The 26,105-nt window shown below is 40.1% G+C and overlaps 1 protein-coding gene across 8 annotated transcripts in view; it reads left to right on the forward strand.

Moving 5' to 3' along the window:
• The window catches only part of NSMCE2 (NSE2 (MMS21) homolog, SMC5-SMC6 complex SUMO ligase), a 230,332-nt gene that overhangs the window by 116,933 nt on the left and 87,294 nt on the right, over positions 1-26,105 (forward strand). For 4 of the 8 annotated variants that reach the window (XM_065903317.1, XM_065903311.1, XM_065903314.1 and 1 more), the window contains one exon: positions 1,606-1,689. The exons of 2 other annotated variants lie outside the window; for them this stretch is intronic. In XM_065903317.1, coding sequence (XP_065759389.1) covers positions 1,606-1,689 — 84 coding nt within the window. The remainder of the gene's footprint in view (positions 1-1,605; positions 1,690-26,105) is intronic. 2 more of the 8 variants (XM_065903318.1, XM_065903313.1) reach the window with 1 other exon arrangement.

The following is a 26,105-nucleotide window of genomic DNA, read 5'->3' on the forward strand; positions in this document are numbered from 1 at the left end:
AGAAAGAAATTTATTATACTTTGTGCTTCAAACCACTGTTAAGTTTTTAAAATATTCATTATTATTTAGTATTTTAAAAAAACAGATTAAAAAGGATGGCTTCTGTTTCTGCTCTTAGATTAAAAAATAATGTTCCTTCCACCAGGCTCCATACCATTTGGCACAGTACCTTTTTTTTTTAATATCTTATTCCTTGGCTAGACTGTAAGCTCTTAAGGGGAACAAGACAATTTTTATCTTTCTATTTGTTGTATCTAATTAATCCTCATATATAGGAGAGGATCTATAAATGCTAGTAAAAAATGAATGAATAAATGTACGTTAAAAAGAATTTAGGACTGTAGGTATCCAGTAGATACAATGTTTCCTTAGAGTCTCTTGTTATGCTTTTGAATATTATTTTGTATCTGGCACAGCAGTGGGTGTAAAGTTGGCACAGTGAATACAGGTGGATTTGAATTTAACTGACACTTTGTGGAACCTGTAGGCAAATGTGGAGTCCACCATGTGGTGCCGCTCTTGATCCCAGAAAGCAGAAAAATGCAAATACTCTCTGAAAATTAAACTAAGAAATGAACGTCTAACTGATTAAAGTCCAGAAAGGCAACGTGATCTTACAAGACATAAGGACTCTGTGGGCACAGAAATTTGACTAACCTAATTGATGATACTGACATCTTTAAAACACACAAACATAGAAAAATGCTCAGGAGAGCATTTTCTCTCTCTCCAAAACAGAAGAAAAGAAAAACTCTTAATGAAATTGTCACGATACCTAACAAAGGACTGTCTGACCAGTAGCACCTGCCAGGCAGAGGCAAGCATCCAACCTGCCTGGCAGGCGGATAGCCCTGTGGTACAGAGCTGAGAGCCTCATGCCATCTTGCACTGGAATCCTGCGTAATTAACTCCACTTGCTCTGCTTCCATGTGCACCAAGCTTCCCTCTGGTGATTTGCCTTCCCAAGGAGATAATGCACTATCAGACTGATGCAGAGTCATCACTATCAGACTGATGCAGAGTCAGCATGCCTGATTCTTCTGTTGTTCACTGTAAATAATAAAGTCACCTTCTTCTTTTTTTATATACATCAGTGTCTTGTGAGTTTTGTTAGCATGAGTCTGCATTCCTGAGTCCAGTCAGTGAGATCGGGTACCAGAGTCTGCAAGGCTCATCAAGGTAAATACTACCTTGTGGGCATCTGTTGGAGCCGACTGCTGGATTTCCCAGGTGATGATGCCCATCCGTGTCATCTTGCTCCATGTCCGCTTTCCATTCCACACTTCACCAGAAAAAGTCTTCCCAGAAGTAGTATGTTATAACATCTTAATAATGTGTGCATTTCATCTGAAGAGTACCAAATAATACTGTGTCAATGATAGTAGACCCTTATCCTCTGGGTGAGTATTATTGGTTTGCTGAATTTCACACCCATTTGGGTAAATGGAATGTGTGATGTTATGTAGATGCCACATGCCAAGGACCCCCAACAGCTCGTTTCCAGTTCTGGCTTCACAGCCCCTTCACTTCTGGCTCTCATCTTGTTGTCAGCATCAATCCTGGCATCATACTCAAGTCACTTCCTAACCTGGGTCTCTCTTGCAGCAGTGAAACCCAAAGAAGATGGAGGACACAATGAGTTCGACAAGATTAAGGATAAGGATGCAAGTAGAGCAGGCAATGAACGAGGTTATAGAATTTTTTTTTTCTTCCATTCTCATCTTTCTCTCTTTCCTCCAAACAGTCCCAGTAGCATTTGAAAGGGTTTCTAAATTCCATACACTGCTATGGAAAAAATAAAAGCACAAGTTCTCAACACCATGTTTTTCCGCTTACCTATAACAGAATGTAAACCAGATTTCAATAAATCATTAACAACAATACCTTGTCAAAAAAGATATCAGAGTAGCTAACAGGGCAAAACTCATACAACTCTCAAGTGAATCCTGGAATTTTTAAAAAATTGATTCTTGCCTTACATAAGTACACTATCAGGTGGGACTTTGGTAAATGGAAGTTTTTCCTCTTTCTCTCCTATTCCTCCCCTGTCACCCCAGCTTCCAGCCAGAATAATCGATCGCTACATTTCACTATAATTTTAGCAAGAAGGTACCTAGAGCAATCCTCAGTTATCAATTTGATTTAAAATAATCTATATTCTATTGGTAGATTAAGACCTCAAGATCTCAAATAGGACAGAGAAATACAGAATCTCTAAGACTTACTTGGTTCTTTAAAGCTATTGTTTTGACAATCACAATTTTGTCAACTTTATACAGTGGAGTTCCTCCGCAAAATAAGGCACATGTAAATTTCATGAGACTGCTGTCTCTGTGTATCAGAGTTATTCTTGTAGACTGATGTTAAATGAATACTATGGGATGAATTGCTTTATAGGTTTGTGGGCCATTCCTGATTATTTAGATGCTGCTTAACCAGTCAGTAAAATTTTCAGACTTTTTGACCAGATTTACCATCCTCTGGCTTTTATTTCCTTTGGATGAAAGATGATGATAATGAGGAAAGGGTCCATTTTTCATTCCCACATGAACAAGATGTGTTTCACAGCCAGAGACAGCCTGAATGTAAGTAAGATAAGTCGCTATACTGAGGACCCAACAGGGCGTCCATAGTGGAAGTTAGCCTGAGTAGCACTAAAACACTCAAAATCAAGCCTATCACCACCTCTGAAGTACTTGTCCTACTTTAGTGAATCAGTAACAGGATCTTATGATACAAAAGTTAGCATCTTCTAAAGCAAACCAGGCTATGTAGTATGTTACATGCTATATGGAAATAACCTCCCCTCTGCCAAAAAAGAAAGAAAAATCATATTTCCTAGTTTCATTAAATGTTTAATTAGTGAGTAGAGGCTAACCATGGTCAACATTTATTTTTTTAAAAAAAAGCACAACTCTCAAAACTGCCTGTATTTCTTCAGAACTTAAGTATATTTCCTTACTTTACCAAAGTACATGATATCTTGTCAAGATTGTTGCAAATATGGAAGTACATAAAGTTTACTCTAAGACAGAGGAATAGAGTGACCCAGAGAAAGATGGTTACCTGAAAAGTGATGCACATTTGACTTACTCTTCTCCCTGTCTCTTTCCTCCTGAGCCCAGGCCACTGCCTGCCTTTTTTCTTTCTTTCCTTCTGTCGAAGGTCACTGTCGAGACAGAGATTCACTGGACAGAACTGAAAAGACAGCTAGACTGGTGAGACAGAATTATGCTGAAGTTGGGCAGCATTATGGCAAGCTGAAGATGCAGTTTTCAGAACTATACAGATATCTTCAGACTTGGACCTCCTTTGTAATGAAGCCCTAACCTTTCATAGGCTGGCTACATAAGGAGCCTATATGAAATGACAAAGGAGACCGAATTTCCCTTTCATTCTCTGTTCTATCTTTCTAAATTCTTTTTCTGGCATCGTCTGGTTTTCTTCAGTCCTGCTACAGCCCTCTTAACTTTCTGATTCTTGTCCCTTTCCAATAAAAGATTTACCATAAGGCTTGATATAATTAAGTCAGTCTCTGTGTATGTATGTTAGTGTGTCTGTGTGTTGTGCTTATGTATCTACGTTTTGTTTTTGTTCATTTTTAATATACTTTAGCAGGTTTCTTTCTAACCAAATAAACTCCAAGAGGGATATTTTTTAAGTTTTTAGGATTATTGACTCTTCACACAGTCTGGAAACTACTCTCAAAAAATGTTGGGTACAATTTCATGGTGTTTATGGCCTCTTAGTATTTATTTACGGATTCCACTGGTTTCAGAGTCCCTGTAATGAAATTCCAGAGTTACCTACTTCCATGGTCACTGGTGATATTCATTCACCAGACACTCATCAAATGCCTTCTCTGTGCCAGGCACTGTGCAGGGCATTGAGGTACAGTGAAACGGACATTGGCCCACCTATCAAAATGTATAGTGTAGTTGAGGAGACAGACAAGTAAACACACGGTTGTAATACAGTATATGTACTGTAGTAGGAAAAGTACAGGGTACTTCAGGGAGCACATGAGATGAGTGTTTAATTCAGCTTTGGGGCATCAAGAAATTCTCTTTACACTGATACCTGAGTTGTTCTAAGTAAAAGGAATGCTATGTACAAAGTCAAGAGAATTAGAAACATATATCTGTTGAGAAATTTGGGTTTGATTTTAAAGGACGTTAAGTTGAGGGATGGTAAGAACTGATCTATAACTGAAAAAGATACCTGACTCTGGCATGAAGAATGGGTTGGGAGAAGCAGTACTTGAGGTTGGGAGACTTCACTAGTAGCCAGTAGACAGTAATCATGACATTAACTGACAGTGCGAATGAAAAGAGGATGAGTTGAAAGGGTGTGAATTGGAAACCACAGTATCTAGTGATTGAATTCATTCCTTCAGCAGATACTTGTTGTGCTGCTTTGAGTTAGACACTCTGTGAGATGTGGTGAATTGTAGAGACACCGTCTGTATCTTCAGGTCTAGTAGTTGTGACCCCCAGGCCCCTGGAGTGGACAGCTCAGTGTATGGTGGGTGCTGTCCTCCACAGATGGAGCAAACATGTGTCTCCAACTAAAGGTTCCCAGACAAGTGCTTCTTGAAGTTATAAATGTACCTCCTGAGATTTCAGAATGTCCCTGCAGTTGTGAATTGCTGTGTCTGATGAGAGATGCTACTGATGGAAGAATGCTTCTGCAGAAACATTATTCAGGGAGGAGCTTGAGAACCACTGATAGAGATGACAGGTGGAGCCCCAAAGTGAATGAGATAGATTACCCAGGAAGAGTGTATAGAATGAGAGAAGAGGAAGGGTGAGGATTGGACCTGGCAGAACAATGGAGAAAGAAGAGGAACCTGGTGAGAAAGCCAGGAGTATGTGAAGAATGTAAAGTGTGTTCCAGGATGGAGCCAGTGGAACAGAAGGGAGGAGGCGCAGTGTGGCAGCAACAGTCAGCTTCAGGGCCTATCAGATAGGCCTCTGATAACCTGAGCTTACATATTAAATGTCACAGGTTCACCACCACTTTAGCTGAAGGGAATCTAAATATCATGTGTGGGGGTGGCATAGAGTGGAGTGGGGGAGAAGTTGTCATCAATATGAAAGAAGGAGAATAAGTTTGTATCCAGCTAAGTGGTAGCACTATATGCTAAAAGCAACAGAGCATCACTTTAGATATCAACAGGAAAAGGTTGTCACTCAAATTTTACAGCCAGCTGAGGCATCTTGAAAGGGCAGATCATCATTGACAGTGAATGACTTGCAAAGTATCCCAGTCATGTGTTTGCCCTGGGGCGGGGGGGAATTATGCGAAGACTTGGGAGAGCCAAAAAAGTAGTAAGAATAAAGAACCTGATAAGGGGAAGAAATGATAGTAGGGTGGTTTTTTTTTTAAAGTGGTATGCATTTAATTGTGAATAAGAATTGTTAATATAGTAGTAAGTCATAAGTCACAGTACTTCCCTGGTGGCTCAGACAATAAGGAGTCTGCCCGCAATGTGGGAGACCCAGGTTCGATCCCTGGGTGGGGAAGATCCTCTGGAGAAGGAACTGGCAACCCACTCCAGTATTCTTGCCTGGAAAATTCCATGGACAGAAGAGCCTGGCGGGCTACAGTCCACGGGGTCGCAAAGAGTTGGAGACGACTGAGCAACTTCACTCACTCACTCATAAGACTAATGATAAATGAGTCCTCAAAAAAGGATACTGAAACAGACTTACAGTAATGGGGATCTGCGCTTACAAAATGTTTCAGTAGTTTGGCAGGCAGAGGGAAGATGGAAGAGTGCAAGGAAATTTTTTTTTTAATATTATTTTCTTATTGACATTAATTAAGAAATAACAGGATCAAGAAAGTAAAATCAAGTGGTGCTTGAGTAGAAATAGGAAGAATAACTTCCTAATCAGTTGCTAAGAATGAGGGGAAAAGCAGAAGTTTTGGAAGCATAAAAAACAGAATACAGTTTAAATTAAACCTGAACTTTCCACACAGTGACTACACTGTTCTGTTAAAAGACAAGGATTTGATTTTTTTTTTTAATCTAACCATAATATTATCCTGAGGCACACCTTTAAAAGAAAAAAAAGAGAGAGGTTTGTACCCATAGATGTGAAGGGAATTTTTTTTAATGGATTTGAAAAGAGTAATATGTTTAATATTACAACAATGAATTAAATCTGCAAAAGGAATGGCCAAAAGTAGATTTAAAGCAAAAATAACCAAAATGGACTCAGAATGGTCAAAACTGTGAATGACATTTACAAAAATAAGATTAAAAGAAAGGTCCTTTCCTCCCCAAACACAAAAATGCTACACATATTAATTGTTAAATTTTGTCAGATCTTGAAAAAATGGATATTTTCTGTGTTAGCTAATCTGTTTTACACCTTGGGAAAATAGGGACCATTTCCTAGTTTATTTTAGGAAACTTGGATGACTTACGACCAAATTCCATGTTTTGTCTTTTTCTTAAAAGTTAAGAACACTTTCACTTTATATAAATCTACACTTATGTAATCTTAAGTCAAATATTAGCAAATAAAATCTGCCAGCATATTGAAAGAGTTGTACATATGATAATTTGGGTTTGTTTCAATAATGTACCATTTATCATTAGAAAATCCATTAAACCTTCCTGCCAGTGCAGGAGATGCGGGTTTGATCCCTGGTTTGGGAAGATCCCTTGAAGAAGGAAATGGCAACCCAGTCCGGTATTCTTGCCTGGGAAATCCCATAGACAGAGGAGCCTGGCAGGCTACAGTTCATGGACTCAAAAAAGCGTTGGACACAACTTAGGGACTAAACAACAACAACATATTCTGTTAGACCTTTTCAGTCGTGACAAAAGGAAAAGTACTTGGAAAGATTTATGAACTGAAGGATAATGTCTCTCTGTTTCTGAGGCAATAAAGACAAAAGCAACTGCTTCAAACTTGCAAGCATTCAGCAAAGCATAACATTTGGAAGATGTTTTTGAAAGTTTTATATACAAAGAACCAAAACTTCAAGGGGTGAGACTCTACTTCATTACAGTACTTAATACATTAAGTGTTTGCAGCCAAAGTTCAGCTGTACTAATAAGGCTCACGAACGTTTTTGAAGTGCTTCTTGCAAGCTAGATGTTTTTCTGATGCTTTACCTGTACTATCTCCTATACTGCTGAAAACAGTCATCTGAAATAGGTACAGATAGTATTTTACATATTTTGCAGATATGGTTGCTGAGGTACAGGAAGTCTTAGTAGCTTGCCCCAGGCGCCCAGCTAATAATTGGCAGAACCAGCTTTGCAACTCAGTCTAGTGCCAGAGTCCACTTTGCTAAGCATTATGTTGTACCAAGCCTCTTAATTTTCTGACTTACTGGACTTCTCAAAAAAAAAAAAAGGCTCAGGGAAGGGATAAATTTAACTTAATCTGTGTGAGGAATAAATTTGGATGATAGCTTTTCAACTCACAGCTGAAAATCCATTGAGAGTTTGTGAGGAATACTTTTCTCACCTGCATTCAGTCTTTGCTGAAAGGCCCTCGTGGCAAGTGTTTAGAGCTGAAGTTTTATTCTGTTGCCAAAATAACTTCTAGAAAAATCACTTTGAAGAATTTTTAAGTAAAATTTTTCCCTGTTGACTCCAAAACAAGTTAGTGGACTTTGAATGTCCCTCATTTCATCCACAAGGCTGGTTTTTTCCATCTGTGACTAAAAAAGCGGTTTGATCAGCGTGGCCCACGTTGAATTCTTGTTTCGTACACCACTTAGGCTGGAAGGCAAACGTTTTCATCAAGCAAGAATACTCAGTGCTTATGTTGATCAAAGCTTTTAAGCAAAAAAATTGTTTCCCTCAACATCAAAAACACCCAAACCAATTATAAAATGGGCAGAGACTGAGGATACATTTTTCCAAAGACATACAGATGGCCAAGAGGCACATGAAAAGATGATCACTGCTAATCATCAGAGAAATGCAAATCAAAACCACAGCAAGACAACACCTCACACCTGCCAGAATGGCTGATATCAAAAAGACAACAAATAATAAGGGTTGGTGAGGATGTGGAGAAAAGGGAAGCCTGTGCACTGTTGGTGGGAAGGTAAATTGGTGCAACTATTATGGAAAACAGTATGGAGGTTTATTAATAAAGTTGAAAATAAAAGTACCATACAATCCAGCAGTTCCACTTCAGGGTATTTTTCTGAAGAAAACAAAAACACTAGTTCGAAAAGATACATAAACCCCTATGTTTATTGCAGCATTTTTTACAAGAGCCAAGATATGAAAGCAAACTAAGTGTCCATTGGTAGATAAATGAATGAATAATAAAGAAATTATATATAAACACATATATAATGGACTATTAGCCATAAAAAGAATGAAATCTTGCCATTTGCAACAACATAGATGGACCAAGTGAAATAAGTCAGACTGAAAAAGATAAATACATGTGATTTCACTTATATGTAGAATCTAGAAAAGAAAACAAATGAACAAACATAACTAAACGGAAACAGACTCATAGACACAGAGAACAAACAGGTGGTTGCTAGAGGGTTGGGGTGTGAGGGGATGAGTGAAATAGGTAAGGGAGATTAAGAGGTAGAAACTTCTACTTACAAAATAAATGAGTCATGGGGATGAAATGTACAGCATAAGGAATACAGTCAATAATACTGTAATAACTTTGTATGGTGACAGATGGTAACTAGACTTGGTGCGGTGATGCTTTTGTAATGTATAGAAATAGTGAATCACTGCGTTGTACACCTTCGACTAACAGTGTTATAGATCAGTTCTACTTCAATTAAAATTTTTTTTGCTCCAAAATCTGCCATTGTTTTAATATTATAAGTTTGGGATTAAAAAAAAATAGTTTAAAGCATTAAAGGGAGGATTGAGGTGGTTTTATTTTTTTCAAGCTTATTTAAAGGTGGCATGGACTTTTAAAAACATTGAGGAAAACTACTTTAAATGTATGCCTGTTGATATGGACATGTAAAGATGCTCACAATGGATTTTCCAAAAACAGCATGCCTTCTACATCCTTTCAGATTTTTCTAGTCCTCTAATCAGAAAACTGAGATGCTGCAATCTTATAATACTCTTGAATTTCTTTTTATCATTCTCTTTTTTAAAGTAAACATGGTATATCTCAGTTGATAGCTGTTGAAATGTTTATAGCATGAGTCTATTATTTCCTTATAGGTGAACAGTCATTCATTTAAAATAACCCAGTTTTACTTGTTTCATTCTTATTCTCAAGAATTCAGGTTTACCTGAAATTATTATAGCTATAATTTCTTCTGATTATCATTTGTTTGTCACGTTACTTCCAAACATTTATCAGTTTTTATATTTTAAATCAATCTGAATCTTGATCTTTAAATAGTGAGGCTTATGTTGATAATAATGTTGTTTATAAATGTTTATGAATGGGCTTCCCTCATAGCTCAGTTGGTAAAGAATCTGCCTGCAATGCAGGAGACCCCAATTTGATTACTGGGTTGGGAAGATCTGCTGGAGAAGGGATAGGGTAACCATTCCAATATTCTTGGGCTTCCCTTGTGGCTTAGCTGGTAAAGAATCCACCTGCAATGCAGAAGACCTGGGTTCAATCCCTGGGTTGGGATGATCCCAGGGAGAAGGGAAAACCTACCCACTTCAGTATTCTTGCCTGGAGAATTTCATCGACTGTATAGTCCATGGGGTCGCAGAGTCAGACACGACTGAGTGACTTTCACTTGTCACTATATTATAATAAATGTTTGTGCAGTATGATCCCATTTTTATAAAATAGATTTAAATCTCTGACATGCCATATGAAAAAGAACCTAAAAAAAAATTCCTCAGTTATTAAAAGTGTTGTCTTTGACATTGAAACTGCAAGTGATTTAAATTTTTATTTATATATTTGTTCAAAGTTTTTCTTGTAAAAATATACTGTTACCTATTTTTAAAAAATTTAATGAGGGAGTAAGACAGTAAACTATGAAACAAAGTATACAAATGTCAAAAGCTATCTTATGTACTGGCCATACCATTAGAAAGTATAATGCGGGGCTTCCTTGGTGGTCTAGTAGTTAAAATCCACTTTCCAATGCAGAAGACGCAGGTTCAGTACCTGGTCAGGGAACTAAGATCCCACACCCCATGGGGCAACTAAGCCCGCTTGACAGTACTAGAGAGAAGACCATGAGCCGCAACGGAAGATCCTGAATGATGCAAGAAAAACCGGGCTTGGCCAAATAAGCAAATATATAAACATTAAAAATACATGAATTTTTAAAAAGGAAGTATATGGGGGGGTGGGGGACACAATAATCAAGCAGATAACCCATTCACAATAATAATATAAAATGCCCAGAAGTGAGTAAGAAATATGTAGATCTTTCCTAAAAGTAAACTTAAATTTTTCTGAGGTACTTGAGACGGTGGAAAATTGTATCACAAGTCTCAAAAAGAAGACATTGTTTTATTTATTTATTTTTCCATTTATTTTTATTAGTTGGAGGCTAATTACTTTACAATATTGTAGTGGTTTTTGTCATACATTGACATGAATCAGCCATGGATTTACATGTGTTCCCCATCCTGAGCCCCTCTCCCACCTCCCTCCCCATCTCCTCCCTCTGGGTCATCCCAGTGCACCAGCCCCGAGCACCCTGTCTCATGCATCCAACCTGTACTGGTGATCTGTTTCACCCTAGATAATATACATGTTTTGATGCTGTTCTCTCGAAACATCCCACCCTCACCTTTTCCCACAGAGTCCAAAATTCTGTTCTGTACATCTGTGTCTCTTTTTCTGTTTTGCATATAGGGTTATCATTACCATCTTTCTAAATTCCATATATATATGCGTTAGCATACTGTATTGGTCTTTATCTTTCTGGCTTACTTCACTCTGTATGATGGGCTCCAGTTTCATCCATCTCATTAGAACTGATTCAAATGAATTCTTTTTAATGGCTAAGTAATATTCCATGGTGTATATGTACCACAGCTTCCTTATCCATTCGTCTGCTGATGGGCATCTAGGTTGCTTCCATGTCCTGGCTATTATAAACAGTGCTGTGATGAACATTGGGGTACATGTGTCTCTTTCAGATCTGGTTTCCTCGGTGTGTATGCCCAGAAGTGGGATTGCTGGGTCATATGGCAGTTCTAATTCCAGTTTTTAAGAAATCTCCACACTGTTCTCCATAGCGGCTGTACTAGTTTGCATTCCCACCAACAGTGTAAGAGGGTTCCCTTTTCTCCACACCCTCTCCAGCATTTATTGCTTGTAGACTTTTGGATAGCAACCATCCTGACTGGCATGTAATGGTACCTCATTGTTGTTTTGATTTGCATTTCTCTGATAATGAGTGATGTTGAGCATCTTTTCATGTGTTTGTTAGCCATCTGTGTAGAAGATAGTGTTTTAAATGAGAGAGACTTGAATATGTTTAAATTCTAATGCAAAAAAAGAAGGAAGTTAAATTTCCACACAATGAAAGAAATGATATTTTTTAAGGAGGATCAGTAGCATTTGGTGCCTGAGTAGGTGTGGACCTTGAATAAAAACTCAGAAGTAGTGATATTTCCAAATTTTCAACTTAGGTTCCTAGGCAGAAGAGGGTCTCATTAACTAATAAGAGCTGAATAGCAACCATTTATTGAGGGCCTATTATGTATGAGACCTGTGATAGTTATTTTCATAAATTAGCTGAGTTAATCTTTACTACCATCTGAAAGTTATTAGCCCCACTTTTTAGATAAAGAAGCAGACTTTTTGAATAACAGTAGATCATTTGACAAAAGTCTGACAGAGGGCTGTGTCAAAGCTTGCAATTTGAACTTGGACGTGTAGTCTAAAGTCTTTTCTTCAGTATATACTCCAGGATGCCATCACCACCAGACAGACCCTGGAAGGAGAAGCAGGCTTTGGGTAAGGACAGTGAGTTTGTCTTTTTAACATACTGAGTTTAAGAGATTAACACAATATCAGTTTGGAGGTAAACCATGGCAAATATGGTCTGGGGAAAGACAGCTACAATATTCTTACCAGGTGGTGGTTGAAACCTTGCAAATAGATGAGATTGTTCAGGGGGAGAGAGTAAACAGCAAAAAAAGAGGCCAGAACTAATTCTGGGAACACCAACAATTAAGTAAGTAAAAAGAAGCTAATGTATGAAACTGGAAAGGGATGGTAGATAGGAACAAGTGGGCAAAATAAACACACTGTATTTCATCAGTGTGTGTATTTCATCAATATACGTATATTCATTGATTTGGCTGTGCTGGGTCTTAGTTGTCCACGTGGGACCTTTAGTTGCTGTGTCTGGGCTTCTCTTTAGTTGAGGTGCTCAGGCTTAGTTGCCACATGGCATGTGGGATCTTAGTTCGCCAACAAGGAACTGAACCTGCATCCCCTGCATTGGAAGGTGGATACTTAAGCCCTGGACCACTAGGGAAGTCCCTCTTCAGTTTTTAAAACAAGTATTTTCATGTTTTAATATCTCTAAAATTGGTATATATCTTACTATCATCTTGTAACTGGCAGCAATTTTTTTTTTCTGCTTAGTGTGGAAAATAATGGTGCATTTTATAACTGAAGAAACACAGTTGACCCTCAAACAACACATTTTTGAACTACATGGGTCCACTTATACTCAGATTTTCACCTGGGTAAAGGGGTCAGTGCCCCTAACCTCCACGTCATTCAAGGGTCAGCTGTATTTTAATGTCGTTAATGGTTTGAAATCAGTTGTGTGAATCTGTTTCTAAATTATTTTATCATAAGAGCACGTTTCACCTGTATGGTTTATGTAAGCAGTACCTAAATTAAATTAAATGAACAATTACATGTGGAATGAGCAGTTCATAAGTTCAGGACTCAAGTTCTGGAGCAGAGCAGGGCTGTTCAGATCACCCTCACCTGTCCCTTGAGCAGATCTCTTTACTGCCTTGAGCCTTGCTTTTCTTTACTGTAATACAAGGATTCACAAGTGGAACTTATATCTAAAGACTGTGGTGGGGAATAAAAGTACACATATAGCACCTAATATTGTGCCTGGCAGTTGGTAGACTGACCGTCAACTGTAGCTATTATTACTGGGGGTTTTTGTATTGCTATTTCTGGTTGCAAAGAAATAACTGTCCTTCCCTTTGCACCCCAGGGTAATGCCATGTCTCTTTAAGCTAGGTCCTATCTGAAATAGGCAAATATGTTGGAAAATTATTTAAGCTTATGTGAACTCCATGTTGTCTTGTCTTGAAGGATGTTGAACTATTATCTATTAGGGAATCTGAATTAGCAGGTGTACACAGATTCTGAATGGTCTTCTCCAGTGGCTCAGGTGTAAAGAATCCACCTGCAATGCAAGAGGTGCAGGAGACGGAGGTTCGATCCCTGGGTCAGGCAGATACCCTGGAGGAGGGCGCGGCAGCCCTCTCCAGTATTCTTGCTGGGAAAATCCCATGGATGGAGGAGCCTTGTGGGCTACAGTCCATGGGGTCACAAAGAGTCAGACACAACTGAGTATGCACACATGAGCACACACAGATTCTAAACCGTTTTGTGCCCAATGTCTTGCTTATACTTGCTTAAAGTACTGTAGTAATGATTAACCCCTCGGGACAGTCTTTCTTCCTGCTGTAAACAATAAAGATGCAGGCTTTCTGGATGGATGTTTGGAAATTCCTACAGTATGTTTCAGATGGATTGCAAGAGTTTTGGATTTTTTCTTTTTCTTTCCAGTTTATCTCTGATCTGTTACTAAGGATCTTGTTTTTTCTCAGTTGTTATATTGGGCAAGACGTAGTCACTGCATAAACATTGGGTAGGGAATGCAGATAATGTTATAAATATACCTTAGTTTGTCTAGTGAAACCAGCATCCCATGTGACTTACCTTTACTAGAGAATTGCTAAATTAGTGTTGTGCCCTTCCTTCTGATAGCTTTAAAATGAAGTTGTATAGGCAGTCTGATTTATAAACTATTTAGGAAGTTACCTTTCCTCAGCATTCTGCCACACAGGAAAAAATTCTGAGGTGGGGGGGGTGGGTGGAGTTCATTCCCTAGGGGAAAACTGATTTTACTTTCTTGGTAAAATGCTTCTGTGTGTTCAGTGAATTGACAATCCCCACCAATTTGGGAGGGTGGGGGTATTTACAGTCATTATAACTTCTCCTATAAGATTATCTAATGTTTTGAAAACTCCTCAGAAAGTCTAGAATAAATTAAATATTTTCAAGTCTAAATGTGTGTTTCTAAAGCTATAATCAGTTTTCTCTCTGTATTCAGCAAGCTGATTTTTTAAAAAATTTGTTCAGAATTCAACTTTTAGATTTAGGTTTGTAATTTGAAACTTATAATGTCAGATTATTTCATTTCCTTTGACTTTGATAATTTAATGATTCAAACTCAGATTCTTCTATTGTTCACACTTGTGTTTGAGTCAGTCATGTTTAAAGATTCCTCATAACTGAGATCTTATGCATCCTCCCGTGTTCTATTTAATGGCTGGGTGCATGTCAGTGCATAGTATTTGAGTCACTGATGTGCCACAGAACATTTTACTCAGACACATAGTGCATCATCAGATGATTGAATTACAATGATAGTTGTAAATGGGACCCAGCTCACAAAAGTAAATAGTGTTCCCCTTTAAAAGAAAGAAAATGAACAATGCTCATCATTCAGACTCTGAGGTTTAGTTAACTGACTTGCTAAAGGAAAGAAAGTGAGCAAATAAATAGCATGTACTTCCCATATATAGTAAATTATGAATTGCTTTTTTATGTAACTGACCCACATAGAGTCTTTGCTGTATTCTTTTATCTGTGCACCTCAGGTTTTTTGTTTGGTTTGATTTGGTAAAATGAAAGACTGCAATTTGTTTAGCTTATAATAAATCCCTCCAACTTCTAAAATGCTGTAAGCCTTTCAGGCTAATTTCCTTTGAGCCTTAATCCTCTTGCTAATTGATAACTGGGTTGTCTGGAATCAGCCTCCTTGGTGCAAGTTAATGTGAAGTACTATGATGGTGGTTTGGTCCAGGAATGAATAAATTTGTTCAGCAAACACATAGCATGACCTTGAGTTCCTCAAAAAACTCATGATCCAATAGAAGAGTATGGTGGTTTTAAAACATGGCCCCCCAAAGTCTCTGACACGCCTCTCATCAGAAGGTAGGACTCTAACCCTCCTCCCCTTGAATCTGGGCCCTGTGCCTGGGTGACCATACATTATAGCAGAAGTTTGTTACATTTCTGGGCTTTCCCAGTGGCTCAGCAGTAAAGAATCGCCTGCAATAGAGGGGCCACAGAAGACATGGGTTCCATCCCTGGGTCAGGAGGATTCCCTGGATACATGGCAGCCCATTCCAGTATCCTCGTCTGGGAAATCCCATGGACAGAAGAGCCTGGCAGGCTGCAGTTTATGGGATCGCAAAGAGTCAGACACGACTGAAGAGGCTTAACCCACATGCGTGCATACATTCCATTTCTACTCAGAAACTCTATCAGTTTCTGGACTCAGACCTTAAGAACCTAGCAGCTTCCACTTCCTGTCGCTTGGAACACGTACTCCTGGAACCCAGCTACCATGTCATGAAGAAGTCTGAATGGCCCCAGTCAAACACCCCGGTTGGAGAGGAACTAACAGCCTACACCCGCTTGTCAGTTCTGTGAATGAACCATCGAGGGAGTAGCTTCTCCAGTGTCAGGAGAGCTACCCTGACTGACACTGCGTGGAGCAAAGACAAGCCCTTCTCACCAAGCCCTGCCCAGGTTGAAGATTTGTGAGCAAAATATGTGACTAATGTGTTAAGCCACCAAGATTTTTTTATCAGAACGAGGAGGTTAGCAATTTTGAAGCAATTTAGATTTGCAGTGATGGCAACATGCACTGTCACAGGCACACTGAGGACAGACAGACGCCTAATCCTTCCTGCACCATCAAGGAAGACTCCTCAGGGAGATGGCGAGTCAACTGAGTCTTGAGCGAGGAAGGGTTAGCTAGGTCAGGGGGAAAGAGTGGTGTGTTCTGGATGGAAGGGACAACTGTGTGACCAGAAGTGGAGGCACAGAGCAGCCTGCTGAGTATGGGGAGTTATGAGCACTTAATAGTTACTGCAGCATAAAGCTGGGGATAGGAGGTCACTGATGATGTAGCCAGAGAGGTGGGCCAAGATTGAAACATGGCAGGCCAACAGTGAAGGCATACTGTGACTAGACAGTTTGGTGTTTCTGTTATTGTCCTAAGTAATACTGGAGCAATCTAATTAGATTTGTGTTTTAGACAGATCCTTGTACCACTGTGAAGAAAGTAGACTTAAGGGTTTTAAAACTTGGAGCAGGAAGACCAGCTAGATGATCATGGAAGAAGTATAGAAAAGGACAGTGAGAGCCTGAATTGATACTACAGTGGTTGGAGTGGGAAAGGAAAAATGGATTCAAGAAATATTTAGGGGGTTAAAAGATAAGGACGTATTTAGGAGGCAGAAAGGATAATACTTAGGAACTATGGAGAGAAGGAGCAGAGGAAGACTGAGAATGCTAAGGTGACTGACTAGGTGCCAGTGCCAACCGAAGGGTGCAAAGAAGAGTGTGAGGGAGAGTATACAAGTCAAAAATTAGAGGAGATTCAAGCTAGAAAGATTTGGCAGTCACTGTCACAAAGGTGGTACTAGAAATTATTAACTGATGAGCTCCAGGGGTGAAGCCCTAGGAGTACCTTGAGGTTTAAAGGATGGTAAGGGACTTCCCTGATGGTTCAGTGGTTAAGACTCCATGCTTCCATTGCAGGAGGCATGGGTTCAATCCCGGGTCAGGGAACCAAGATGCCACATGCCACATGGCATAGCCAATTAAAAAAAAAAAAAAGATGAAAGGAAAAGGAGCTCACAAAAGATTCAAGAAGTTCCAAGAAAGAGTTGACTCAGAAACCAAATGAGTAGAGCTTCAAGGATAAGGTGATCTTGTGTTTCAAATGTAATCAGCCAGTCCAGTAAGATGAGCATAAATGAGAAGTCAATGATGACTTTAACCAGGCGGGGCAAAGCCAGTAATCAGTGGATAGAGCAATGAGAAGTAAGAAAATAGGCACAGATGGTACAGGGAAGGGATGAGAAGTAACTGGAGAAGAACACAGGGGCATGAGAAGGTTTGGTACTGGTGCTCATGGTGGTTTTCAGTTCAGTTCAGTCGCTCGGTCATGTCCAACTCTTTGCGACCTCATGAATTGCAGCACACCAGGCCTCCCTGTCCATCACCAGCTCCCAGAGTTTACTGAAACTCATGTCCATTGAGGTGGTGAATCCATCCAACCATCTCATCCTCTGTTTTAGGGGGACAGAAAATAGATAAATTCCCAAGGAACTCATGCCAGTAAATGGGAAAAAATTGAAAAGTGATGAAGAAGGCATGAGGCCTTCTTGGGAGAAGATTGGGAGATTGGGACTAACATATACATACTACTATATATAAAATAAATAATAAGGACCTACTGTATAGCCCAGGAAACTCAATACTCTGTAATGGCCTATATGGGAAAAAAATCTAAAAAATAGATGTATGTATAACTGATTCACTTTCCCATACACCTAAAAGTAACACACCATTGTAAATCAACTATACTCCAATAAAAAGTAAAAAGAAGAAGAACTTGTGATCCATGCAGTAACCTCCAGTTGGAGATAAAGGGGCAGAGGGTCAAGGATAGTCCTTTGAGGCTGGAGGAATACAGATTGGACAGGGTTGCCACAGGCTTTGCGGTTGGAGTGCCAAGAACCTTGGCTGGGTCTCCCCAGAGAATTGTAGGATAGCAGCATTTTAGTGCTGGCTGGTCTGCTCCTGTTAAGGCAGCTTCCACAAATTTAACAGTAATAATACTATTATGAAAATGCAGTCAGTGTTTGACTCTTTGTGACCCCATGGACTGTAGACCGCCAGGCTCCTCTGTCCATGGAATTTTTGAAGCAAGAATCCTAGAGTGGGTTGTCATCTCTTACTCCAGGGGATCTTCCCAACCCTGGGGTCAAACCCTTTTCTCTAGCATCTCTTGCATTGGCAAGCAGATTCTTTACCACCACACTACCTGAGAAGCCATATCATGAAGATGCTACTATGGGCTTTGTAGTTTTTAATCTGGTGCTCTCAACAACTCTGATAGAAAGATAGGTAGTTCATGTCATTCCAGTTAATAGTCTAGAAAGTGGGAATCTCAGAAGTCAAGCTCATGTGGCTAGTAAGTGGCTGAGATAATCATAGAAATCAGATTCTTCTGACTCCTAACCTTTTTCACCTGTGCCAACTGCAATCTTAGACCTAAACCTAGGTTGGGTTCTCTGAATCCAACCTCCCCTTTTAGAGATGAAGCAACTGAGGCAGCACAGTAAAGAGAATGTGGATATTGCTGTCAGGTTTTGGGGGAGGCCAACTCTGAGTTGGAGATGAGGATGAAGAAGTCCATCAGGGAGTGCTCTGGGGCCTGGCACCCCTGGAAGGGAGAGGAAGGAAGCAGGACTGGGCAGAGGAAAAAGTCAGACTGGGAAGACATGGCCTCAGCAGAAGCTGCAGGGAGTTCTGAAAATGGAGGACCCTTCAGAGCTATCCTGAGTTGGGGACGTGGGGCCAGGCATTTATACCTTGTGGACCAACCATTGGATGCCAGTCACCCCAGGATGAGGGCATGAGCTTGGGCAAGGTGACTCTCTTCAGCTAAAGTGGTCCCCAAAGGCGGCTGAGAGCAGAGGGCTCTCTGTCAGCGGTGCTCTCAGCCACCTCATTCCTAAGGATCGTCTTTGGAATCAGCCCCACAAGGCTTTAAATCCTGTCTCGACTGCTTCCGAGCCGCTCAATTAGCTAGTTACTGTGAGGTGGATTCTGGGTAGTTGTCTTTAAGTCTCAGGATCGTCTCCCAGAAAATAGAAAAAATAATGTGAGAACTCACCAAGCCTTGATTTCCTTATTTGTGAAACAGGAAGAATAATTGGACCATCATTTGAGGGGGAGCTTGTTAAGAGGATCCAGCGAGGTCATAAAGTTACCAGAGTACTGGTCACTTTTAGAAAATTAGTTGTTATTATCACACCATAGTTGGGTGGCAGATACATAATACTTGCCATGAAAGTTACTCCATAAATATTTTATTTAAAAATGTTCCAGAAAGACTCAATGACTTCCTAGAGGCCAAAGTCTGTACCAGAGCCAGAGTTGGAATGCATCATACTCTCGAGTTCAGGCTTCAAGTCCAGAAACAGGAGGAGGTCTCTGTGGTGAGTCAGCGTGTAGTGTAAGGGAGTGGGCCCTTGAATGTGACTTCACCTGGGAGAGTCATTCCTTAGGCTAGTCACTGGTGGGAGCCCAGTGTGCAAATGTGTGCTCCAGAATGGAACCAGGAAGAGAAGGTGAAAGATGGGGTCAACTGCGTGGCAGTGCTGCAACAGAGTAGCACTGGCAGAAAGATCACAGTTTGTTCACTTTGATTCATTGGGACCAAATGTAACAGTATATCATACGTGTGCTATGTTGTCATGTTAGTCGCTCAGTCATATCTGACTCTTTGCAGCCACATGGACTACAGCCCGCCAGGCTCCTCTGTCTGTGGAATTCTCCAGGCAAGGTTACTGGAGTGGGTTGCTGTTCCCTTCTCTAGGAGATCTTCCCGATCCAGGGACTGAAGCTGGGTCTTCCCACATTGCAAACAGATTCTTTACCATCTGAGCCTTCAGGGAAGCCCATATAATATGTATATATATATATATATATATATATATATATATATAATATGTTACATACTAGGGCTTCCCAGGTGGTGCTAGTGGTAAAGAACCAGCCTGCCAAGGCAGGAGACATAAAGAAACCCGGGTTTGATCCCTGGGTCGAGAAGATCCCCTGGAGAAGGGCATGGCAACCCACTCCAGTATTCTTGCCTGGAAAATCCCATGGACAGAGGAGCCTGGGGGGGGCTACAGTCCATAGGGTCGCAAAGAGTTGGACATGACTGAAGCAACTTAGCATGTGTGCATATACTCTATATTATATATTATATTTAGCCCCAGTGAATCAAAGTAAACAAACCATAATCTTTTTGCCTCCCATGGATTGGGAAATCTGGCAGATTGAAGTCCAAAGTGTCGCAAAGAGTTGGCCAGAACTAAGCACTTAAGCGCAGACACACATATATATATTATATAAATATATAATATATATGCATACATATATAACGACTGAACAACAACCAATATATATACGACTGCGTTTTTGTGCATCCCCGGCAGATCTGGATTCCAGTCCTGTGGGCTCCCTCACTTACGGGATCCTAGACCAGGGATAATTCACTCCCCTTCTCTGGGCTGGAGTTTCCTGTATAAAATGAGAATTTGGATCTAGGAGAGCCCCTTACTATTCTCACATGGTTTAACTCTTTCCTGCCAAGTATACCATACCACACAGATAATGCTACTTCAGAGCAGGGCTGTATTAGCCCATATGTGAATGGTCTCACTCATTTCATGTGTCCCAAGGAGTACTGCAGGCTGAAGGACGCGTGCAGACAAAAGAGCTGGCAAAGAAATCCTGATATTTACATTTCAGTGAAGAAGGGGAGAAAAACCTGTTTTCTGTGTCAACCCAAGTACTTCATGGGCTTCGCAGATGGCTCAATGGTAAAGAATCTGCCTGCCAGTACAGGAGACCCGGGTTCCATCCCTGGAGAAGGAAATGGTAACTTCTCCAGTATCCTTGCCTGGGAAATCCTATGGACAGAGGGGCCTGGCCAGCTGTAGTCCATGGGGTTGCAAGAGTCGGACACAACTTAGCAACTAAACAACAAGAAGCACTCCACAGTCATGACAGAATTAGGTCCTTACCTGCGGTTTTTTTGTGTAGTTATCCCAATCCATCGTTTGACATTGATTGACAGTCACATTGTACTGGATACTGTGTGGACCAAGTGTATGTAAGCTGTACCTCTTGTTATCTGGGGAGGGCATGCAAGGGTGACCCAGTTCATAGGTTGGAAATGCTTCCCTTCTTGTTATCTATCTGAAAATGGCATTAGGTGCTCAAGTGTAGTCTATATCCAACATCATAAAGCCTTCTTTGTTTCTGAAAGCATCTATTTTTCTGTTTTTCAGTTTGGCTGCTGTGTTCTGCTGTGAACTCTTTTCATGTAATTGGGTTTATGACTTTAGTAACTTTTGAAATAATGGCACCTAAACTCTTGTTGGAGATTCATTGCACTGAACTCCTTTGTTTTTATCTTGAATTCTGGAAATTTAGTCAGTTACTCTCACTTGTGGATTTTTTTCTTGCCTTACCCATTATGCGTTTCACAGAGCAGATATTTATTTTATCTTTACAATTTTGTAGCCAAGGGATTTAAAGATTAGCTTTGAAATAGGTCAGAGAAAACCATCTACTTTGGTTTAAAGCTAATCAGGTCAGGAAGTTGTAAAAAAGCAATTTAGAAGCTTTGGAAAAGCATTTGTGATATCAGTTTTATGTAACTTTATGAAAGCTGCTGCCTGTATAGCTGAGTATAAGTTAAACCTTCATTTAGTTTAGCCACTCCTCCTCCATCCATTTATTATTATTCATCCGTCCATTTTTTGTTTGTTTGAATTTTTGGCCGTGCAGCATAGCATACAGGATCTTAGTTCCCTGGCCAGGGGTTGAACTCATGTCCCCTACAGTGGAAGTGTGGAGTCTTAACCACTGGACCGCCAGGAAAGTTCCCATCCATCCATTGTTTATTCCTTCCCCACCAAATACTGCTTTAGACCCAGGGAAAATGACAACAGAGAGAAATAAGACAGCCAGGGTTTACTAAATGCCAGTCTGTGCCAGGCACTTAGAAACTTGGGGACTCAATGCTCATAGCTCCACTGTCTGGTGTAATGAGATGAGTCTTAGACTGAGGATTGGTTGTTTTCCTGAACTCTCTGGTAAGCTGTCTGACTTTAGGTGGGACGCATTCTGTGTCCATTTCTTCATCTCTGAAATGATAGTGCTCACCCTATTTACTTTGTAGCTTTGATGTAAAAGTCAAATAAAATAGTGATTTTGAAAGAACTTTGAAAAGTTTCAGGCATTATATAAAGACAAGTAGTCATTTTGAGACCACGGTAGTGGTTATGGTCATTTCGTTGCCTCTCTGGAAAGGGCTGAGGATGAGTACTTGTTTGTTATTCTCTGGGTCTAGAGCTATATGTTTATGGTAGTCAGACTTAGCAATTTCCTTTGCAAAGACAACCACCCTCCTTTCTGTCCATGGGGTGGAGGCTTCATAATGAGGTAACTGGAGGAGTGATATCTATAGCTAGTAAAGCTTATTTGAAAATATTATTCAGTCCATGGTACTATATAAAATCAGCAAGTGTTAAGACTAAGTGAGCAGAGAAAGGGCAATAAGGTATGAAGTGGCATCCATCTTCAAAAAGCCTAGACTTGGATTTCAAAATTCAACATGGCCAAATATAGATCATTACCTTAGTTGCAGTTTGCCAAGCTTCCCGGGTGGCTCAGATGGTAAAGAATCCACCAGCAGTGCGGGAGACCTGGGTTTGATCCCTGGGTCGGGAAGATCCCCTGGAGGAGGGCATGGCAACCCACTCCAGTATTCTTGCCTGGAGAATTCCAATGTACGGAGGAGCCTGGTGGGCTACAGTCCATTGGGTTGCCAGAAGGGTCTGCACAGGAATGTCCACTTGGTCCTGTAATATTTTGGGGGGTCTTTTCTCTTAGACATTGGAGTGCCCACTAATCCGTGTTGGTTCATGGAATAGATCATCGTATAAGGAAACTAAAAAATTACTTCTGGCTTCTTGTTTGATTTACTGTTGGGTTTTAGGTCTACCATGTTTATGTTCTAGAATGCTATAAGAGGTCGGATGTTTCCTAGAGCAAACCCAATCCTAGATTCACTCAAGGAACCCTCTCAGATACTGGCTCTAGAGTATAATGCTTTACTCGACGCTCTGTCCCCTGGTTCAGTGCCTAAACCAGTGCTTAACAACTTCTGCTCACTGAAGTGTTAGTCACTCAGTCATGTTTGAGTCTTTGTGACCCCGTGGACTGTAACCGGCCAAGCTCCTCTGTTCATGGAATTCTTCAGGCATGAATACAGGAGTGGGTTGCCATTCCCTTCTGCAGGGGATCTTCCCAACCCAGGAATCAAACCTGGCTCTCTCATTGCAGACAGATTCTTTACCACCAGGGTGGCCTATTCACTAAAGATATCCTTAATAAATGAAAGCCTCCATCTGCCTACCATGTAGCATTCTGATACTCTGATACCCCCAGGTAGATGGTTTTTTGAAGACAGGAGCTATACTTTGTCTCTGGTCTTGCAGTATCTGGCCTGTAATTGGTATCCTAGATGCTGGTCAAAGAACAAGTTCACAGTCCTGGATGAGGACCACGATGGCTGCCACAAAATCAGGACTTCCCAGTTTCTCCCTTGAGTTTGCCCTGAAAGGAAGAATGGAACTTAGTCCCAGAAAGTCTGAGGCAGAGCGCAGTGGCCTACTGCAGTTGTGAAATTTCATTGAAGTTTCTCTTTATTTTTCTATTCATTGTAGACATTTTATCCATCCATCTTCTGTACAGACTTTGCTCTTCAGTGAAGTTTCTTAAATAATGAAAGCAATACATGATCATAAGGACAAACAGTATCATCTATGTTTGCCATCCATGGGAAGAGGGTTCATAGAACTATCAGTTCAGTTCAGTTGCTCAGTCGTGTCCAAATCTTTGTGACCCCATGGACTGTAGCATGCCAGGTTTCACTGTCCATCACCAACTCCTGGAGCTTGCTCAAACTCATGTCCATCTAGTTGGTGATGCCATCCAACTATCTCATCCTCTGTCATCCCCTTCTCCTCCTGTCTTCAATCTTTCCCAGCATCAAGATCTTTACCAGTGAGTCAGTTCTTCACATCAGGTGGCCAAAGTATTGATATATACTTCATAGAACTATATGGAGGTATAAGTGATCCCTTTATTAAGATTTTGTTTTTCTGATGTATCACTGGGTCTTTTTATATAGTTGGGAAGAAAAGAAAAAGAAAACTTTCTCTAACTGATCATTTTCCTTACACTTGGTTTTTGAACAATTTATGGGCATCTTTGAGAATTTCAGGTCCATAGTTGGGGATACACACAAAAATAAAGTGCTGGAAGTTTAAGATTAGAAATAGGAGTAAAAAGAACAACAGTAGATTTTTTTTCTTTCCTACTGAGTCTTAGCAGGGGTAAAGGGAGTTGAGGTCAAGGAAACAGACCTTGGAATTATATTCTGATATTTATTCAGAAGGATGAGGAGAGATGTCTCTGGGGATATCATAAGATAAAAACTCAGATTCATAAATAAAAGACACTGAATATTTTCTTTGAAGAACAGACACAGAAGCAGGACCAGGTTCCTTTCCTAAGCATATGTTCTTTTTATTGTTTTTCTTTAATGAGAATATATCTGTGTAGAGGCTTTCATCCTTATGATATTTTAATGGATGATTGTGAGAGATGAGACCAGAAGTTTAGGACCAAACTCCCAGGGTAGGTGAAAGCTAGGCTAAGAAATCAATACTTTTATCTTACAAAGGTGATATTGAACTATACTTTTGAGTGGGGGAGGGGCTAATTGAATTAATATTTTAAAATGTTCAAATGGTGGCATTTTGGAGAAATGAAACTGGAGCCAGGAAGAGTGATTACTTTTGTGTTAAAACAATTGAATATCTTTGAACAGTATTTTTTGGTTGGTAAGATTAGAAATGTAAGTAAAGAGTTGCTAGGAGACATGGCAGAGGACACTGGAAATTAGGCACTGGAGCTTGCACTGATTGTTAGAAGGAATATGAGGTTAAAAAAAAATGACCTGGAGGTTTTAGCTTGAGTACCATAGAGAATGTCTGTCCATTTCCAAAAAATGCAGAAAGAACTGTTTGGGCTTCGAAGGAACAGTTTCAAACATGTTTTCTTTGAAGCAGTGGTGTGATGAGCAATTGAAATATCCCTTAGGTTGTTGAGGGTACCGACCTGGAACTAAGAAAACAGATCAAGGCTAAAAGTGAATTATTTGGGAGTTGCATATCCAGATATAATGTTGGTGTTTTAGCAGGAACAACACTGAAGACTGAGATGGATACACATCCATTGGCTAAAAAGAGGAAGAAAGGTCATAAGGAGGAATGGTCTGAGATGGAGGAGGTGCAAGGTTCCATAATAGTGCAGGAGCCAAGGGAGGAAGTAATTTCAGGAAGAATGATGTGGCCAGCAGTGCCCGAGCCTGCAGATCAAAACTAATGAGTAATCACAGGAGTTGTCTTAAGCTTAGAAGATGAAAATTGAGTTCCAGGAGGAGGAAGAGTGTCGAAAAGTAGGAAGCTAAAGTAAGACGTGGTTCTCTTGGATGACCACTGTGTGAACTATAACTGAAGTTAACTCAGTAGATGATATTATTCCTGGATGACTGGTGGACGTTTAAGTCACTCACATTTTATCAGTTTCAAAGACTTTTTAAAATTGGCAGATATCGGAGTAGTGATTGTGTCTTATTTTTATGTATTTTTAAGCTTCATAACTCTCTTTTTTATTTCCACAAGATATGTGCTTCTTGTGCACTTTGTGCTCTTTGCTCATTCTCCAAGATGGTTTACAACAGATTTGGTGCTCTACTTTGAGTAAGAGAAGCTAGTTTCTATAGGACTGATTTGGTTTTCTTTGTCCCAAAGCATGCCCAAGCAGGGAAGTAAAATACTGTTTTTCTTTCACTTTTTCTCCTGTATCTGGGGAGCAGACAAAACCATACCCCTTTAAAATGGCACTCCTCTGTATGACTCTCACTGTTTGATTTATTTCCTGTCCCTGTCATAACTTTGATGAAGAATTTTTCTTTATAGCAGGGGTTCTGATAGGTGTGAACATTCTGTAATCACAGCTTTCTACAAAATCATTAAGGCTCTTGTATTATGTTTCAAGTGTTTGCTTCTTGGCAATAGTTCATGGAATCTGACCAAATCTAAACGTTTAAAGGGCAAACTTGCATGGTTGAGGTCTGCATTACAAAGTATAACTTGGTTCACTTGAGTCTTAATAACAAGGCATTCTGCACCAGTTATCATTATCATC

This window comes from Muntiacus reevesi, chromosome 12, assembly GCF_963930625.1.
Source record: "Muntiacus reevesi chromosome 12, mMunRee1.1, whole genome shotgun sequence".
Taxonomy (NCBI): Eukaryota; Metazoa; Chordata; class Mammalia; order Artiodactyla; family Cervidae; genus Muntiacus; species Muntiacus reevesi.